General features: G+C 38.9%; 1 protein-coding gene across 2 annotated transcripts in view; it reads left to right on the top strand.

Annotated features, from left to right (window-relative positions):
* ANAPC10 (anaphase promoting complex subunit 10) overlaps positions 1-15,024 on the top strand; it is a 37,446-nt gene that overhangs the window by 17,924 nt on the left and 4,498 nt on the right. Inside the window, exon 5 of one of the 2 annotated variants that reach the window (XM_084262995.1) lies at positions 10,070-10,199. The exons of the other annotated variant lie outside the window; for it this stretch is intronic. Coding sequence (XP_084119121.1) covers positions 10,070-10,180 — 111 coding nt within the window. The 3' untranslated portion in view covers positions 10,181-10,199. The remainder of the gene's footprint in view (positions 1-10,069; positions 10,200-15,024) is intronic. 2 annotated transcript variants of the gene reach the window in all.

Raw genomic sequence — 15,024 nt, 5'->3', positions numbered from 1 at the left:
CTTGTCAGGGTTAGCGTTCAACCATTCGGAAAATTTTCCCATTGTTCTATCATGTGAACCAAGGCTAGTGTTGAATTCCCAATAACCTTCTGCAGGAAAAAGAGGTTTAATTAGAAAGTTGGAAATTTGATTACTTCTGTTATTGTCTTAATGTACTTCTCTCTAATTTAGGTGCTTATCTGCAAATGCAATCCACTTTTGCTCAGAAAGATGAAAAACAAACGTAACGCTGTACTGCAGTTGCTCCAATGCTTTTGAAAGAAAACTTGTATACTCAATTCTGTCTTTCTTCAGCATTAACACTCTATTTCCATCTTAAACATGTTTGCTTTAGATGGATCATAGCTTTTGGCAGCTACTGCATTTTTAGCAAATAATACTGTTTCTAGTAAGAGTTGCAAAAAAAAAACTTTGTGTGAGGTCCTTGTAAACTGAACCTTGGGAACGTTATGTTATTTCTGTATTTTCCCCTCTTTTGTGCTTCTCTATTTGTGTCATGGTTATAAATTGCATCGTTTGAACTAGAGAATTAAAAACACTTTACTTTGTGATTCCTGAATATAAAAAAGAGAATGTTTTATGTGTATTTTTTTACCTGTTATTTCAGAGGCTGGCACACAGAAATAAGCAATTATGGTATTGAAATTCCATTGTGCCAGCACCTCCAGGGCATAATCCAAAAAACCCAGAAAAATCGCCTGCTGGGTTGTATGCAGTATGCTTGTGTGAACATCAGTGTCTGCTGTTCACACATCATTTTTTACTGAAAGTTCCTGTTGGAATAAAGGTTCTGTGTTTGGAGAGTGCGCTGGGGTATTTGTTGGTCAAAGTTTTTTTCAAAGTTTGTAGGGATTTCTAATTACAGCCTACTAATGTAGGCAAACTGGATACTTCTTGCAGATAATGATTTATATTTCATAAGTATGTGAAGCAAACAGATTTATGTTTTGGCAACATAAACATGTTATGAAAGTTTGCTTTCCCATTTGTTTAAGCTTTCTGCTTTAAGATAGAGTATGGAGTGAGGAAAAGGTGGGTGAGTGGAGGGGGAGATCATAGCATGACAGAAGAGATTCAAAGACTTAGTTTCCCTGCTCCAATATTTTAACCCTTTCCCTTTCAATCCCTGCCCCCTCCCTTTTAATGAAATTGTGTTGCCTAGTTAGCGTTTAAAACCAGTACAAGCGCATCCAGCATTAGTTTATACTGGCTTTCAGTGTGCAGACCCATCTACAAATGTCTTCATGCTGCTTGATCAGATCACCTCCTCAGTTGTTCAGAATTAGTTTTAACTAACTTACAAAGCCTGTAACGCTATTTGCTTGCAAACTGTAGTGTGTAGTAATATCTATTTTCTCATTTGTTTTTAATCTCTCTGAATCTGGGCACACTGTTGGAGACCCTTGCAGGCAAACCATGTACTGCAAGGACAGGTGATTATGTTTTCTAGTCTTTGGCTAGATTCATAAAAGTTGATAAAAGGAAATGATTCTAAACCAGATTATAAGGTTCAAGCTAGGTAAAGTGTGACAGTTCACCTAGATACTCATGATAATTATCTATTTATCTGATTGAATAAACACTACTGAAGTCCTTTTACTAGTATAATTGCAAATGGCAGTCAATGTCAGTATATACTTGCTGGTATGGAAACTCTGCTTTCTGGTTATCTGTCTAAAAAGGATACTGCAGACTGACTTCACTTGAGGATTTTTTGGTTCCTGCCCTCTTTAAATGTGGTTTAAGAACATGTTACGTTACCACAGAACTACATACATATGTGTCTTTCTCCTTCAGTGAAGTAATTGTGAAAGTAAGTCTGTCCTTTTTTTGTTATCAGTGTGGTAATGAGCTAGTACTTGGGTATAGCTTATCTTAATTTTTTTTTTTTTGAGTAAAGTGTAGTTTACAACACTACATTGGCAGGAGCTGTTGACTCCACTGAGGGGGGAGAAGCCTTGCAGAGAGACCTGGACAGATTAGAGAGCTGGGCAATCACCAGCAGCATGGAGTTTAACAAGGGTGAGTGCTGGGTTCTGCACCTGGGAAGAGGCAACCCTGGCTACACATCCAGACTGTGAGAATCACAGAATTATAGGGGTTGGAAGGGACCTCCAGAGATCATCAGGTCCAACCCCCCTGCCAAAGTAGGTTCTCCAGGACAGGTCGCACAGAGAGGCGTCCAGATGGGTCTTGAATGTCTCTAGAGATAGAGATTCCACACCCCCGGACAGCCTGTCCCAGGGCTCTGTCACCCTCACTGTGAAGAAGTTCTTCCGCATGTTGGTGCGGAACTTCCTGTGCTCCAACTTGAGGCTATTGCCCCCACAGATCATAGAAAAGAGGCTGGCTATCTCACCCTGTACCCCACACTTGAGATATTTATAAGCATTAATCAGATCCCCTCTTAGCCACCTTTTCTCAAGGCTGAACAGCCCCAGTTCTTTCAGCCTTACCTCAGAGGAGATGCTCCAGTCCTTTAATCATCTTCGTAGCACTTTGCTGGGCTCTCTCGAGGAGATCCCTGTCCCTTTTATACCAGGGAGCCCAGAACTGGACACAATTGGTAGTAGAGGCGGAGGATCACCTTTGACCTGCTGGTCACACTCCTTTTGATGCACCCCAGGATCCCATTGGCTCTCTTAGCCACCAGGGCACACTGCTGGCAATGAGAATGAGAAGTTGGAAGCCAGCCATGCTGAGAGGGGTGTGGGAATCTTGGTTGACAGCAGGTTTAACATGAGCCAGCAGTGTACGCAGGCAGCCAGGAGGGCCAGCTGTATCCTGGGGTGCATCTGGCATGGCCAGCCAGTCCAGAGCAGGGATTGTCCTACTCTACACTGCACTGGTGTGACCTCACCTTGAGTACTGGGTGCAGTTTTGGGTACCACAGTACAAGAGGGACACGAAACTATTGGAGAGTGTCCAGAGATGGTGAAGGGTCTGGATGGGAAGACATATGAGGAGATGCTGAAGTCCCTTGGTTTGTTCAGCCTGGAGAAAAGGAGCCTCATGGTGGTCTGTGGCTTCTTGAAGAGGGGGAGAGAAGGGACAGGTGCTGCTGTCTCTTTAGCAACCAGTAATGGAACCAGAGGGAACAGCATAATCTGTGACAGGGGAGGTTTAGGTTGGATGTTAGGAAGAAGCTCTTGGCTGAGAGGGTGGTTGAACACTGGAACAGGCTCCCCAGGAAAGGAGTTGCAGCACTGAGCCTGGCTGAGTTCAGGAAGCATCTGGGTGATGCTCTCAGTCCCATGCTCTGACTTGGCCAGCCCTGTGTGGAGCCAGGAGTTGTATCCTTACGGGATCTTTCCAACTCAGGATATTCTCTGATAATGTTTTTCCACCCAGGTGTGGTCTTCTGTGTTGAACAGCAAATAACTTAGGAGTTTCTATTACTCTTATAATTTCTTGTGAAGAAAGGTGCTACAATCCATTGCAGAAATTAGGACATGTGTTTTGGGCACTGGATTAGATTTTTTTCTTGTTTTAATCATTGACAGAGCCTGTACTCTGAATTTTCATACAGTATTAATTACTGTAACAACATCGTGCATATCATCTAGTTTTTCTTGCTTGTAAGGATTTGAAGGGGAGTTTCTGGTAACAATTTTAATTGCATGTATCCCCAAGGAAATAACTGTTTGGATGTTTGAAGAGGCTCCTGGTCACATAAGGCTTCAAGGCTTGAGCTGAGAAAAGCTGAGAAATCTTTGAGTTCCTTGTCTGTGTGCTGTATCACTTACTGGTTTGGGGTGTGGGGGGTGGGTGCAGTGTGGGGGCAATAATGAATGTTCTGGGAAGGATTCAGGCACCTGACTTTACCAGTTGTTTAGCAGAGCAAGAAGGTATGTACTGTTGAAACTGTAACAAGGAACCTTCAGTCTCTAGGGAGCAGTGTGCTAGGGAGGTGGTCTTGGAGAAGTGCTTTCTGATGTCAGTGGGTTTGTGTTTGAAAGGGAAATGATGTTTTTCTGTAGTAAAGGGCCCTACGTACTGTATGGAAATTGTTAAATAAAGGGTTACTTCTTTTTGTCCCCCCTACCACATTCTACAACTATGTTCTCTTCATATCCTTGAAGTTCCCCAGACCTGAGAAATCAAAAATTATCTGCTCTTTTTTGCATCCTGTCTGTAGAAGTACATTGTGGGAGTCCAACCCATAATGCCAGCATCTTCACTGAAAGACTTAAACTTGAGTTCTCTGTGTGAAAGATAAGATGATGTTGCTCTCACATTCCTGCTTCTTTCTTTTTGGAGAGGTAGCTATCCAGTTGCAATTCAGTGCAGTTCAAACCGTTTTTTCCCACAAACCGTGGATCTGAATTCCAGATGATAATCTTGGGTTTCCCTGATTGTTTTCACAGATATAATTGTGAAAAGTAATCCTTAGAAGGGAGTACTAGATAACCTCAAACAGTGAGAAGTGCTACATACATGCAGAAAGGTGAAATCAAGATTGATTCTGATCCTTCTGCTTGCTATTATTGATACAGTATTAAAATCTTTCAAGGAGGAAAGCCAGCAGTTTAATATCTAATTGGTGTTCAGCATAAGAAAAGGTATAAAAGGAACGGGAACTTTCTAGGATACCAAAGAACTGCTAAAGTTCTGTGCTGTCATCTGGCACAGCACACCATGCTATTTCTTACTTAAACAACTTGTAGGTAACAGCAGCTGGGAAACATCCTCTGACTATCTTAACCGCTCTTCCTGAACAATTTAGCAATGTGTGGCTTCCATTTTGTAAGTATATCTGTTTACATCAGTACAAATTCAATCAGATTTAACTATTTGTAGTAGGTATTACTTTGTAGCAAAGTTATCAGGTGCTGCTACGAAGTAAGATTGTGGAATAAAAAACCCAAAACCCAACCCAAAGCAAATCCATAAAATTCACTGGATGTGTCTCACTTTATATCAGGCCAGCACCAAAACAACCAACCAAAAGCTTCCATAAATTCACAAGTAGTATTAACATGCACAAGCAGTAGTAAGAATATATTGTTCTGTATCTCTAGAAATGAAAAGCCAGTTTATCTTCAGGTGAAAGTAGGTAAATGCATGTATTTCATGGAAGTGTATGAGGGGGTTTTTATTATTATGATTATACTATTTTATTCTTCCTGAAGCTTAACATTTTAGTGGAAAACTGAGATTATAGAGTGTCATTAAGAAAGTAATTATGAAAAGGTATGGTGTTCACATGACAAGTTAAAGCAACCCTTGAGGTTCAGAAGAATATGCTACCTGGCAGGTAGTAGATACTAGAACAAATATGGTGTTCATGAGCTTCAGTTGCTACAGAGCTATCATCATGACAGTCCTTTCTACAGTTAGGTCTTGCTCCATTCGTTGCTGAAATGTTATTTTGGTCAGGGATTACATGTCTGCTAGCAGCTTTCAGAACAGTTCTAGACAGTGTCTACATTGTTCTTTGGGTTTTTGGTGGGTTGGGGGGCCAACAATGTGGTTTTATCCTGTTCCTCATCTCAAGTAGTGCATGGAAATCGTTCTGTGGATCTGAAGTATATTTTTCTTTCTGAGGACTGTTGTCTGTCCTATTCTATCTTAAAATAACTGACATCATGCGTTAGACTTGGAAAAACCTTTCCCAGGCTTTTCCCATTTTCTGCAGGAACACACAAGAGTGTGGGATGAGAGTAATAGTGTAGCATATGTCTGGCTTGAGGGCCTGTGTGCTCTAGCAGCCTTCATCCAATTCCTAAACTAGGTTTATCTCTCACTCCTATTATTTCAGAATGATTTCTGGAGTGTTTTATGTCTCATGTTAAAGGAATGTTAACAAATACAGTTTTTATTGAGGCATTTTATGAACCCTGTTCTTACTCTTTGGGTGAATCATGAGAATCTACCCCTAATACTTTCTGTGCTCCTTTTTTACCCACTTCTGAATCTGTCAGAGGTCAAATTCAACTATGCGTAGAAAGGATTTTTTCTTATTTCTAATACCAAATGCAAAAATCCTAATTTAATTCTCTTACAATGAGATTCACTTTTTCTCAGCAAGATGTTACTGTGAATAATTAGTAAAGTTAAATAAAATCATATTTTGCTTTTTTTATTTTTTGAAGAGTTGCAGTTCCATTTCAGGAGATATGATTTATTAAAATTTTGAAGTTAGACTTCCCTTTTTTGAACAAGTCTGTTGTGATTACGACAGTCACCATGTTTATTGGAGAGGTTTTCATAAATCTGCTTTGTGTAAATCCATCACTGCTGGGGTAAGAACTTCTATTGTGGAATTATTAGACTTTCTTCTTTTTAGTTATACTGTCTGTCATGAGGAGATAAAGATTTACTCTCACAGCAGAATTGAATTAAGTGGAGGAGCACATGTGCCCACAGGACTTATATATAGATACAGTAAATCACTTAATTTTTGTAATCCAATTCCATCAGCTTGTTACTGACTTCACATATCTAACCAGAAAGATGGTACCAAACAGTGGGTCTAGATTTAGGACTATTGGTAAGCATGTTTTCAATTATGTCATCCTTGTGTTTTCTTTCACTGCCCCCTCATTCTTCAGGACCATACACAATGTAATTGTATTTCAGTTCTTACTCTGAAGAGCTGGTGATCTTATAACTGTTGAAGGTAGCATCAAGACTAATTCAGACTGCTGTTTACCATAGACATGCTGTGGCAATAAGGTAGTCATTATCCCAGCACCATATAGCTCCATCTGAATCTCTTTTTGAACTGTATGTTCTTTGAGTGACCAGTGACTTGAGGAATCTTTGGCTTTTAGAAAGAAGTCAAGAAGTAGAGTCCAGAGCCTGATCTCCACATCAAACAGTGAAGCATAGTCTTGTGTTTTTCTGGAGACGCTTACATATGGACTTGTAAGAAAGCACTAGTGAAAGGTAAAAACTCTGCCGCATTTATTCACTACGTAAAGGAAAAAACTTATGTAGATGTAAAATTAAATGCTTCCATTGGGCAACAGTCCTGATTCCAGCTTTGAAAATTTATGAAAGTGTATTCTGGCTCATGTAAAATTACCCAGCTGAACCTCTGACAGATATACTCCTATTTTTCCTCTTTGAAAGTTCATTTGTACAAAAATATATCTCCAGTGAGACATGTTTATGAATTTGGGATCTTTCTCAGATGAGATGTTGCATTTTAAATTTACACAAATAGTTTTCACAACAGTCTCTTGCAGTTGTTTCCAGTGAGTAAATATTGCTCGAGTTGAGCATGACATCTACTCTGGATCCTGTGAAATGTTACCCTGCATTTGCTTATTAAAATCTGGCATGCTATAACAAACTTCAGTAATGTTGCAGTTTATCAGGTTTTGCTCCGCTTGCCTTTACTGAGTATCTGCATCCACAGAGTCCTTATCCAGATGCAAAAATGTTTTACTACTATGTATATTATTTCTGCAGGATTTGAGAATCATTTACATAGGTTTAGGCCGTCTAAATTCCTTGATTTTTAGGAGAGGCAACCCTCTTTCATTCTCTGCTTCCTCAGAAACAAGTAATTCCTGTGGAAGTAGGAGAAATGCTTTCACCTAACCCCAGTGGTTTGAGTCTTACAAAGCAACAATTTGTCCTCTTGCTGGTAAAGAATAAGTAGGATTTTTTAATTTGGTAGCTCTTCGGTATAATTTATTGCAGTCTTTTTGTAACAGTTGAAGTTACTCAGGAACTATGTTTTTATCGAACAGATAAAGTGTTAGTCTTGTAGTTTTGTGGGCCTGTTGTCTGGTAGAAGATCAGAAATCTAGTTGTTCTCAGTGTGTAACAAGAGCCCCTTTCAGTGAGGGCAGTGTGTTTCTTGTGCTGTAGATGTACTTTCCCTTCACCTATAAAGGGTGCTTGCGAGCTGTCTGCTACTGCTGCTATTGACTTTTTAAAAATCTTGTGATATTCCCATTTTGTTGTGTGTGGTGATTTCCCGTATCAATTTTTTAAAGCATTCCAGCATTCTCTGGGGTGCAAAGTTCAAGGCATGAAGTGTAATCACTAGGCTATCTCTGCTAAGTTACTCAGGTTGATTAGGTACAGGGTTAACTCAGTGTGGCTGGTTTTCAGACACAAATCTTTAATACTCATTGTAAAATCTGGGTTTTTTTTTTTTTCAAAATGCTTTCTTTGTATAACTTAACTGTAGCTATGTCTAGACATATTTCCTGGATATGGCTAAACAATTTTGAAGGTAAATTATGAGTTGATTTTTTTTTTGCACTTTCATACAAACATAATATGATTCCATTATGTATGTTGGGACAAATGGGAACTGCAGACATCGGAAGTACAATTTTTATCCATTTTGCGAACTTCTGCACCTCTGTAAGATTAGCTATTTCCCAGTAGTGTTTTCAGTCATGTAACTTCCATTTGCAGTGAACTTGTGCAGTGAATCCATGCAGGCCATTTAAATTGCTTCTGCTTGTACCCAGCACCTCTGGTTTGGAGAAATTGATAGGACCTCTGCTTTATGCTCTGTCTTCTAGTTTCTGATGTCTTAATTCTGTTTGCCTTAAGGTCATCTGGTATAAGGCCACTGCTTAACATGTATCTACAGTGGGATTTTCTTTTAAAATGCTTGTTGCAGACATTCTGCTTATTTTCTGCTGTGCAGGATGCTGTGGTGTTCACATCAGGCAGCTGCCAGTATTAATTATATGCCCTGTTCTTGGGTCAGCAGTCCCATTTGTAATGTAAATTCACCTGAACTTGACGTTTTTCAAAATACACTTTCAGACTTCTTTGCTGTAGCATGTGCTACTCTTGTTCAGTCTGTCTTCTGTTTTCTTTGTATAGTCATCTGCTCTTCTGTCTGCAATCCTACTGTGTTTTCCCCTAACTCTTTCTTCAGTAGATTGTTGAGCTGGACTCACCTGGAAGTTGTAGATACGTGCTTATTTTGGCTGGATATTGCTTTGAAGAGGGACTAAGTTTTTGAGATCTAGTGCAGGAATCACTAAATCTTCAGGCTTTTCAGTGCTTTTTTTTTTTTGAGGGGAACTCAAATTTGTGACTATGAATTTCAGTAAAAGGGCTAGCATTTTATTGTCTCCTCTAATTGTAAAGCAGTTTGTGCCCCATTTTCATTGTAAGCAAAGCCTTAGTCCACATATTTAACCAGGTGGGGTTTTTGATAGTTCTGTCCCTGTTTACATTTGTATTATGACTAGAAAGTTCAAAAGCAGATAGGGCTGTTCATTGGAATGAACTTTGTTGTCTGACACTTATTTTTGTAAAGCAGTCTCCCTGGTATTTTTTCCTTCTGATCAGAAAAAGATACTGGAAGAGTTTTCAAAGAAACAGCTCTATGAATCATGTTTGCCATGTTTTTCCTGTTGCTTGCCCCGTCTTTACAACAGTCGATCCTTTAAACATACAATTTTTAGAGGAGCTTCTTTTAACAGAGTACCAAAACTGACTTCTATCAGCTGGTCATCATCTGCTAGACGACTTCTCAGTAGCATGCTTACCTGTTACCTTGTGCATAGGGGGTCTCCTCTTTAGGCACTTGTCTGCAAAGTGGAAAAGCATTGCAGTGGGATAAGCTTTTACGTTTTCAAGTGCTTCCCAAAAGGTACAAAATGTTTGCTTTCACTAGATGAGATTTGTTCTACTTTCTGAATGTACAGTGTTGGCTATAGATCTTCTAGTATTTTTTTTGTAGTTTCTAGTAATTTTGTAGTAGATTTTTTTAAATTCACTGCTTCCTTTCTCCAATCTGCATCTATAATACTTGGAACTACCAATTTTAGTTGGCTAGTACCCTGTTAAAAATATTTAAAAAAAATATTCCTTCATTCCTCTTTTAGAATGCCGGAATTTTGGAAAGTTTAAAAACTTGCAGCAAACCATAGCTTTCCTAACATTCATGTTTAGGATTAGACATCCCAGATGCAGTCTGACCAGTATGTCTGCAACTTAGCCTTTAAACAGCTTAGGTGCAAGAAGTTGACAAAATCAAGCAGAAGGCTTGTTGTGGGCAGCATTGCCTACTTCTGACACTGTCAGCCAGGCCACCTTTCTAGAGCATAAGCTCAAGAATTATTTTTTGTTGCTTTTTCAGCTTCAGCATACTATCTGCCAACTGCAAGGAAGTAACTGGGATTCACATTGGAGCCAAATACATGTAGGTCTAAGGATTTCCCCTGATACCAAGAGTCTTCTCAAAGTTTAATAGCAGTGCACCTGCAAAGGTATGTCTATTGTGGCAGCTGGTTAATGAAACATAGGTTCCAGCAGGAGAAATTTAATGAGCTTAGGATATGCATGCCTTCATCTCCTCCACTCTTGTCTAATCCTTAAATGAATTGAGAACCATTTTTCATTAAATCAGAGATGCAGAATTTCACAGCTGTTATGACTGATTTCAGTTGGAGACGGGATTTCTTCTGGAGTGGTAGGTCCCTGTTAAGATTGAATCTGCTTTAGCTGAAACCAAACTAAATGTAGATGACTTTCTGCTGTGGGTTGAAGGCTTGCTTTGGGGTTTTAGGCCTTATTTCTGCACAGGCACATGGAAATGTCTGTACTAGACTATATTGTCACTCAGGATTTGCAGATTTGATCACCACTTTCCAAAGAGACAAGGAGAAGGTTTTTGTATTTTCCTGAAATTCCAGTGGATAGGATGGCTGCCAGACATACATAGACAGGTAGTCCTTCTCTAATGAGAATTAATTTATGGGTATGTCAAGCATAAACTCCGTGTAAAAGTTCAAGTGACCTCACTCAACATAAAAAATGTTTTTAAAGATGTGGGACTTGAGCCAATCATCAAAGCCTAGTTAACACTTTTGTCCTTCTCTAAAACATTATGTACATCTTGATGCATATAATTTTCTAATGAATTTTGAGCTGCCTATGCTTCATCCCTCACAGAGCATATTAAAAGAAAAAGAGCATATTAAAAGAAAACCAAACCACTGTATATGGCACAACAAATACACTGAAAACAATGTTTCTCTCTTTCCAGAGAGACTTGCCTAGCAAACAATCCATGACAAATTCCTAATGGTTTCTGGAGAGATATTTTTCTAGAGTGAAAAGCTGTTTTGAGACAAATTTTAGAGAATAAAGCATTCAAAGACGGGGGTTTTTTTCTCTTCCCCCTGCTGTTTGCTTGCTGGTTTTGTGCCATTTAGTTAAGCAGACAATATTTTCTGGAAATACAGTTATGACAGTTGTGGTTGACAAATCCACAGTAGTGGGGAATTTGGCAGGCTGTTTGTATCAGGCTGCATATACCTGATTGTACAAGCGTTACTGACAGGTACTGTGAGCAGATGCAGTAGTATGAGCATGATGGACAGGGTGGTGGTTACTTAAGTACCACGGACAGGGTCCCCTCTGTGTGTGTCCAGCCCATCTGTGTGTCATCAACCTTTGGGTCTTCCACCAAAAGGACTTCATGTGTCATGTTTGTGGGCAGCTCAGCACAGCCATTACCCTTTTGCAGGCACTGTGATTCTTTTGCAGTACTTATGACTCTTTATCACTAGATACTTTTGAAACAGCTATGTTTCCTGGTAGTACATGTCATAAAATTCTTCTTGTTCCATAGCATGTGCCATTGTACCCTATTATCTCCTATTTGACAACAGTCTTATGTGCATTGTTATTGACCAGAGAATTCCCTCCTGTCTAAGACTTAATCTTGTCCTTGTACATGCCCCTCATCTGATTTTAGAGGACTTAAACGTGAGGGAACTAATAATGCGAAATCTGACGCTCCCCATTATCATTTCAGACTAAAGTTCACTGCTGTGTTCTCCCTAAGTTGATTCCTGTTCTAGTATTGAAATTGTACGTCTGGGAAGAGATTGCATTGTGTTTTCAGCAGAATCGAATCAAATTGTTCCTTTCTTTTTTACCATATGGGGAAATTATGATCAGGACACCTCATTATAAAGAATATAAAAATGAACCAGTTAACAACACTTCATAAATCCATTGGTGATTCATTTCTGCTAAGTAAAACTTTGATAACATCATAGCTCAATTGGTATCATCTGCCTACTTCAGAATCATACATGTTTCTGATCTACAAGGTGGCAATGTGATATACCACAGTGACATTGTTCAATGTGTTGTACTGCTTCTGTAATGCAAATGTGACGTTTAGAAAGGCAATACAAGAACCTCTATTTGAGCATCATAAAAGCTAATCCTTGGCTTACTGTGCATGGGGGATATATGGCTTGCTGGTTAGCTGTACTGGGAATCTATAAATACATTTTATAGAGTAGCTATTTACTGTATGGTAGATAACTGTGACTCTTAGAGGTGTCATAGTTTAGCTGTTATGATTGAACCTGTATTGCTTTAATAAGCCATAAATCATACAGGGAGTGGATTTTTTGTTTTTATGTAGGGACCACTATGCAGTATAGAACTTGCATATGACACTGTTTTCCGGAATTCCAGTTCTGCAGACACATTTTTGTGTTCTTGAGGTGATATCCAAAGCTGATGCCTGTCGGCAATTCCATGTCACAGTTCCTGTTGCACAGCTGTGATAAACTCATAAGGATGCTCAGGTTGGTAATCATGGAAATGAGCTGGGGTTGGTGCATGGTTTGAATAAATTTTGGGTCGAACTTCAGATCACCAACTTAAGTGTTTGAGGATCTCCATCCACCCAGTTGCAAAAAACTACTTGCCAGTTTTCAGTGATATCGGTGTAGAAAAATGATATTTTTAGTTCCAAGCATTTATAGTGGCCTCAAATTCAATGTTTTTCTACTATTAGGTATTTTTTTAAATACCTTTTGTGGCTTGAATTTTTTTGCACCTCAGTCTGTTGCTCTCACAGCTTGTCAAGTGTATTTAAAATTTGGCTGATTGTACTTCAAAGGATAAGATCCTCATGGTGAGTTAGCAGTGTCTTAGCTGATTCTGTGATTATATGATTTCCTGTCAGAGGCTGTAACTCAAGTTTTATAGATACCTGCCTTTTACTGACAGTTCACAGTGAAAGAGCCTTAAGATTATGGTGAACTTCTTTTGCTTGACATAATAAAGCAGAAGTGCTGCTTTACAGAAAATTCTCTAAAGAATTGATTTTTGCAATGCTTCCTACTGTTTCATTCAACAATTCAGAAAGGACTAAGTGAAATGAAGGCAAGCTATGGGTGATGCTGGACATACATACACTATTGCTTACAAACAGCTTAATGTCAAAAACTGAGTGACACACTTGATTTATTCTATGTGGGTACAGACGATATCAAGAGAAACACAGCAAGAGGCACTAAAAACTGATCTGTGCAAAATGAAGTAAAATTTAGGGCATTCATGAAGATTTGGCCCAATATATTTTGTCATTTTTTCATAGTCTTTCTCTGTTTAGCTTGTTTTCACGGTCTCTGGTCTAGTTGACTTCTGTGCTACTTCTAGGCTCAGATATATATTCTGTAACAAATATTTACTTTGGTAGTATCTATCAGTAAATTCTTTCTATCTTGGCTTGTGTATTTAGTTGTCTTTATTTTAATTGGATACAACTTTCTAAAACCTGGGCATTGGTTAACTTTTACTGTTTTAATCTGGAGCAAAATAGTCTAAAGGAGGAGAGTGTATATCTTCTTTCAAGGATCTCTTTGACCTTTCTCCTTTTCAACGTTCTGTTTTCTCAAAAGTTCTCTCAGCTTATTTGAACAACAAGCTTATATATGGTAGAAATTCTTAGTATTTGCATTTTTCACTGCCTAGTGTAGCATATTCTTCAACTAGTCTCCTGTCTGACCAAAGCCATAGGTGAAATCTTCCTGAAGGATGGACTGTGCTCCTCTAGACTCTTCAGGAACTGCTGTTCAGAAGAATGGAAAACTTCTTTTACCTAATGGACTGAAGTTAGATTTCTTGACCGTTTAAGGAGGTGACTATAAGACCACAGAGCCACCTCCTTAGGTGGTCGTTGCTTCGTTAGAGCAAAGAAGTGTGCTTTTCACAGTGGGTCCTTTGAGCATGTTTCTGTGTTTCTTGTTAAGCTCCTAATGTGGTGTCCCTTCTTTGACTCACTTGGAACTTGTGAAGTTTCTTTTGGAAGTGCTTCATTTTTCTGCTGGAACTGGTGCATCACTGCTATTAACTGGTTCTCTTCCTTCCTAAGTGAAGTGATGGCTGAGGCCCAAGCTCTGCTACTTTGTGTTGACAGTTCCAATACTTGGAATTATGTAGAGGTCTACTGATTCTGATTCCTGGTAGCTATATGGTAGGACATAGCAGTTATGTAAAGACACTTTTGGAAGTTTATCCAGCATTATTTCTCCTTGCCAGTTGTTGTGAAAGCATATTTGGATAGCTGTTTAAAAAAAAAAAGCCTAAACAGGGAAAAGCCTTTCTCATATTTGATCAGTCAATTCAGAGTCCATGTATTGGTAAATATATTTCTGAAAATGGCATTTATTTCCTCTGGAACATAGTTTTATGATCTGCTTGGAGGAATGCATTATTTGTGGCGAACACCTGCTTTGTAAAGCTCAAGGTTTTTTAATATAACTGTATGGTAAGAACTAGTTAAGCACATTTAAATTAAGACAACTATATTTGTGATGAAGAGTCTAGGTGCTGCTTTTCCTTTCAAAGGTGGCTGAGTTACTAAAATAAAAAGAAGCATTTTTAACAGTTTTATGAGAAAAGTAGGAGTAAAATCAAATGCTGTTTGATTTCACAGCCTGTTTTAGAAACAGCCACTAGAAATGTACATTGCCATGATGGTTAAATGAAAAGGTGATGAGATACCAGCATCTCAATCATGTTGTATCATGCTGAAGCTGTGATGGTAGCAGTAACTCCCAGCTTTGTCATATTTGTGTAGAAAAATTTTTTTTCTCCAGAGGAAGAAAGCAGGCAGCTTTTTCTTCCTGTGTGTGCACAGAAAGATTTATTCCCCTGAAATCTGGGAGCCCTATACAGCATATGTTCTGGGATGTGTTTGTACTGGCCCTGGATATAGAACTACTTACAGTGGTATATTTTTTCTTTTTGTATTGTCACAAAAGATCTTGTCATAAGGCA

The sequence above is a fragment of the Gallinula chloropus genome, assembly GCF_964237585.1.
Source record: "Gallinula chloropus genome assembly, chromosome: 4".
Lineage (NCBI taxonomy): Eukaryota > Metazoa > Chordata > Aves > Gruiformes > Rallidae > Gallinula > Gallinula chloropus.
This window is presented reverse-complemented; position numbering and strand designations above follow the sequence as displayed.